The 5,258-nt window shown below is 58.1% G+C and overlaps 1 protein-coding gene across 1 annotated transcript; it reads left to right on the plus strand.

Annotated features, from left to right (window-relative positions):
• Positions 1-2,699: 2,699 nt before the first annotated feature.
• On the plus strand, positions 2,700-4,614 carry BKCO1_1430003 (general substrate transporter; the record flags this gene model as incomplete). Its single annotated transcript, XM_020271186.1, has 6 exons — positions 2,700-2,809; positions 2,870-3,280; positions 3,338-3,715; positions 3,774-4,067; positions 4,123-4,325; positions 4,385-4,614. 6 exons carry the CDS (start codon positions 2,700-2,702, stop codon positions 4,612-4,614), a joined length of 1,626 nt encoding a protein of 541 aa, XP_020124875.1.
• Between the last annotated feature and the right edge of the window lie 644 nt (positions 4,615-5,258).

Raw genomic sequence — 5,258 nt, forward strand, 5'->3', positions numbered from 1 at the left:
GTCGAAGTTGATGCGGTCTGTCTAACATGCGCTTCTCGTTGGCCAGGAAGCGGCAGTCGGTGAGGCCGAAAACCATCACAACCGGTTCTAGTCTGGCATAAGTTAGAATGTTTGCTTTCCTAGCGTGCTGGGGGTTGAGAGATTACCTCTTGTTGGAGGACCGCATGGCGATGCCTGGGTTGAAAGTCCTCGGAGTAGTATGCGGAGCGAAGCACGATTGCGATAGAAGCGAGCAAACATCTTGGCACTAATGAGCATGTGAAACGCTGCTTGTGAGAACGCTACGATATCAGCGCGCAGTTTATATAGAGATGTAAAATGCCTGGAAATCCCTAAGACATGGCTACCATGGTTCGAACTTTTCGCGGTGGCATATGGATGTACTCCCACAGTAGGATCGAGAAAATCTTAGTTCACTTACGCAGGTGGTAGAAGCAGATATCCGGACGTAAGAATAATATTCCAAACCCTCCTACGTAGGCAGCGAGAGAAAATATCTGGATAAAGACATAAGTTCTACGACATTCGAAAACTGCTTCAGCATAAGTCATTATTCGAAAAGTTCCATGAAGGATGGCAACACATAGAAGCAGATGAGCCGAGAATTTGGACGTTGCGACCTCGACGGGCTCCAGACAGCGATATGCTGCAGGCAGTATCTGTTATCCTCTCAGCCTGGCTCGCGACAGCAAACTTCGCACGTTTCGAGTCGGTGGGATGAATTGAAGATGGGCCCGCGGACACGGAATACGCCGTTCGTCACTGGATGACGGGCGGAACCCCGTGCTTGGCCGCGGTCGAGCATGGCGCAATACAGAAGGCAGCTATGCGGCTCACCCACGACGGAAGCGGGCGGATCAATGCGGGTTGACGAGAGACGGATGTGATGATGCCGTGGCGCAAGGAGGCCGCAAACAGGGATCGATCCGGCGGGGGAGAACGTACTGCGGCGAAAGACGTGCGGAGGAGGGGGAACGGCGGAGGGTGCAAGGGGCGGTCGGGTGCGAGAGCACGGAGATGGATATTGCGCGGCTACGATGCGCTTAGGGGCATCCTGCGGTTCGAGTCTGGAGGTGAGTGTGCATAGACCCGGAACTGCAGGTTCTATTTTTTGGATTGGTTGAGCCGCGCAGTAAAGCGTTGAGAGGGTTTGGGGTCCGGGGTAGTCCGTACGGTGGCGGCCGTTCACTTCAACGTCGTGGCAGCGTTTCCACGCCATGTCAAAGCCGGCATCTACCATCAGAAATGCAATGCGCTCTCGCGAGTTTGGAGAAGGGAAAACTGAGACGGGGCTAAAGTGAAGTCCTTCCAGTTGCGGCGTGCGGCATTACTTGGCAGCTGCTGGGGTTGCGAAGATGACGACGGGGCAGCAAAATCACGTGTTGTGTGCAGAGCAATCGGCATCGGCATCGGACGCCATTCATGCGGTGAGGTGCAACACCATCTCGATGGTCCAGTTTTCGGGGGCGGTTCCGCAGCACCGGTGATGGATGGGAGCCCGATGCAGGCGCGGGCTGACGGGGGCCAGCCGGCCAGCCCACTTTTCGGCTCACAGCTAGCTCAGGAGTTCTCAGCGACGTGAACAGAAAGCACCGAGGTGCGGCCTCGGGCGCGGCGTCGTCGTTGTTGTTGCAGAGGGCGGCCAAGGCAGCGTGCGGCGTGCGGCGTCCAAATATTGATCTGCTGGACTTGAGCCGCAGCGGGACATGACTCAACGGGGAAGCTTCGCAATCGCAACAACTTAGGGAAGGTGTGCTCGCATGTGATGGGCTGGGGCCGATCCGCTAGGGCTGGCGGGCCCACCGCGAGAGCACGGTGGGTCTTGCATGCGCCGTGTTCATGGGGCAACAAACCGGACGCCAGCGGAGGCGGATGGGTGAGCGGAGACGGGCGGAGGCCAGAAACGGGGGGGGGCGAACGGCCCAGCAAACTCCAGATTTGCGGCGCTCGCTTCACGGCTTCTCCTGTTCGTCTCGGCGCCGCGCGCTGCTGTCTGCGGCCCTCTCCCACGCGCTTTGAGCCGCAAAGCCAGCGTCGTCGCGCGCCGTTGGGCATGCCGTCACCGGGCGGCCGTGATTTTCTCTTCCCTGCGCCACTCCCGCGCATGAGGTCAGCCGCATGGCCGCAAAGGGCAGCGCCAGCGGCGCTTAATTGGACGATTAAGAATTTAAGCTTGTCGCTGCACGGGCGCTGACGTCAGGCGTCGTCGCTTGACCCGCCTTGTTGCGTCGCCGGCCGCTTGGCATACGCCTGCCCGCGTCCATCACCGCGTCCAGCACCGCCAACGCCAACGCCTGCCGGCCTGGACTCCCACACCTCGTTATCGCGCACGCTCCAGTATGAAATCACCACACCCACAATTCGCCAGCTGCCCGGGCCATCTCCCGCACGCCTGGCGCCTGGCCGCCCTCGCCGCGAGACAGCCCACGATCTCCGGACTGCATGCCGCTTCGCGCTGTCCCCGAGCCCCCGCTCCGCTCGCTGGCCAGGAGCATTTTTGTGGTCCCTGATATCATCGTCCCTCCGCCTCAAGGGTCTGCAGCGCGCTGCGAGCGTGGACCGCCTCCATGGCCGCTCTCTTGGGGGGTTATAAGGGTCTGCACACTCCCCGCTTGACCTCCGCTACACCTTCTCCGCCTCACCCTCTCCCTCTCCATTCCCCGTGACGCACTGTTGTTTTTCGGTGCCGCACGCAGACCATGGGTTTCTCAGGCTTCACGCACACCGGCTTCCTCGGCGGGAAGATCGGGGGCAAGGCGCTGCAAATTGGCGTCTGCATCACTGCCGCCTCCGGTTTCCTCCTCTTCGGGTAAGCAATCACCACACGCCTCTCCCGCTCACCGCGCTCGAGCTGACGCGCCCAATCCAGTTATGACCAGGGAATCATGGCCGGAATCATTTCCGAGCCCATGTTCCTCAAGGACTTCCCCCTGATGGACAGCAATTACAAGGACGGCTCCATCCAGGCCTTGGTTGTTGCCATCTACGAAATCGGTTGTCTGCTCGGCTCGTTCTTCATCATTGGCTTCGGTGACAAGCTCGGTCGGAGGAAGTCGGTCCTGATCGGCACCACCATCATGCTCGTCGGCACCGCCATTCAGACCGCTTCGGTTACCATGGGCATGTTGATCGTCGGCCGCATTGTCACCGGTGTGGGCAACGGCATGAACACTTCGAGTATCCCCGTCTGGCAGTCCGAAATGGCTCCGCCCAAGATTCGTGGCTTCCTCGTCTTGTTCGAAGGTGCCCTGATCACCGGCGGCATCTGCGTCTCTTACTGGTATGTTCTCACCCCACACTTGCTTTCCCATCTGCAGTCCCATTAACAAAGCCACAGGATCAACTACGGCTTCTGGTTCGTCACGCAGTACGGATCTTTCCAGTGGCGCTTCCCCATCGCCTTCCAGGCCGTCTTCGGCCTCTTGCTCATTCTCGGTGTCCTCGCCTACCCGGAGTCGCCTCGCTGGCTGCTCAAGCACGGCAAGGAGGAGGCTGCTCGCGACATCATGGCCCACCTTTACGACAGCACCCCGGATGACCAAAGAGTCAACTCCGAGGTCGACGACATCCAGAAGATCAACGCCATCACCGGCGGCAAGAAGCTCACCCTGAAGGAGTTCTTCAGCAAGGGCCCCGAGATGAACCGCTGGCGTGCCACCATTGCCTTCTGCTCTCAAGCATTCCAGCAGATTGGTGGTCTGAACTTGGTTACTTAGTATGTTATTTCCCACCTCCTTCCCCACACCCCTTTCAAGGTGCTAACAAGCTCTTAGCTACGCCACCACCGTCTTCGAGGACTCTCTCGGTTTCGATGCTGAGCTTTCCCGTTTGATGACGGGCTGTCTGGGAACCGAATTCTTCATCGCTGCCCTCGTCGCCCTCTTCATCGTCGATCGCCTTGGTCGCCGCACGCTCATGCTGTGGGGTGCCGTCGGCATGGCCATCTCCCTGCTCATCGTCGGCGCTTGCCTTGCGCCCGGCACGAAGCCCGCCGCCCTGGCCGCGACCGTCTTCATCTTCGTCTACAACTCGTTCTTCGCCATGGGCTGGCTCGGCGTCACTTGGCTGTAAGTTGTTCCATTGACTCCACCTCGCTGGAATCGACACTGACTGGCAATAAAGGTATCCGGCCGAGATCACTCCCATCCGTATCCGTGCCGAGGCCAACGGTCTCTCGACCAGCGCCAACTGGATCTTCAACTACGCCGTCGTGCAGCTCGCGCCCATCATGATCAACAAGATCGCCTGGGAGACGTACTTCGTCTTCATGTGCTTCAACTTTGCCTTCATTCCGATCGTCTACTTCACTTTCGTCGAGACCAACGGTAAGCATCCATCCCTCGACAACAAGACCGAGCAATCGGCTAACGGAGCATGTTACCAGGCTACCCTCTCGAAAAGATGGACGCCATCTTCGCCGAGGCGTACGAGAAGAACGAGAACCCGGTGTGGACGGAGCGTCGTGTGCGCAAGGGCGAGGTGCTCGATGTCGAGAAGACGATCGAGGACGCCGAGCGCCTGGCCGAGAACCGCGGCGAGGTGCCGCGCCGCAGCCAGGAGAACTCGGATTCGGATTGGGAGAAGAGCCGGAGCAACCAGAAGGAGACGAACTGATTTTCTTAGTTTGTCGTGTCGTCTCCGTTGCGCTCGGGCGCGTTCGCTTGAGAAAGCGAGTGAGCTTGCTATGCACGTGCAAGTAGCGTTGCCTTTTTCCGGTTGTTTGTTTTTTTGTCCTTTCTCTTATGATACCATGATGCATGTAAGCGATATAGGTATTGGTGGTGGATGTTAACTGTATGAATAGTTTGTGATGATACCAACAATGGGCTGTATGTAGTAGCCAGGTCTTCGGACGAGTATACAGAAAAAACCAAAACTTTTATGACGACTCGGATTCACCGATGCGAACACCACTCGTGATTCTGTTGTTGGATGAACAGTCCACGCACTTCGGCTCTTCGTCTACGAATTACTACCGGTCATTTGAAGAAGTTTGTCGCTTACTACTAGCAGGTCGTCTCATCGACGTAAGTATATCTATCCACTGACCATCCCAGACCAAACCCCTCCTACCCTCAGCGGGCCTGCCTGCACGGGCGCGGTGCAGTTGGTAACCATACGAACAACGTCTCCAGGTTCAAAGAATCGAGCTCCACACTACCAACTAACATAGGGAGTGGGATTTCCATGCCCGCCGGTCGCGTTCACGGGTTCGTTCGATACTTTGCATATATCTTCAGTCTTCACCCCCCCCCCCC

This window comes from Diplodia corticola, assembly GCF_001883845.1.
Source record: "Diplodia corticola strain CBS 112549 chromosome Unknown scaffold143, whole genome shotgun sequence".
Classification (NCBI taxonomy): domain Eukaryota; kingdom Fungi; phylum Ascomycota; class Dothideomycetes; order Botryosphaeriales; family Botryosphaeriaceae; genus Diplodia; species Diplodia corticola.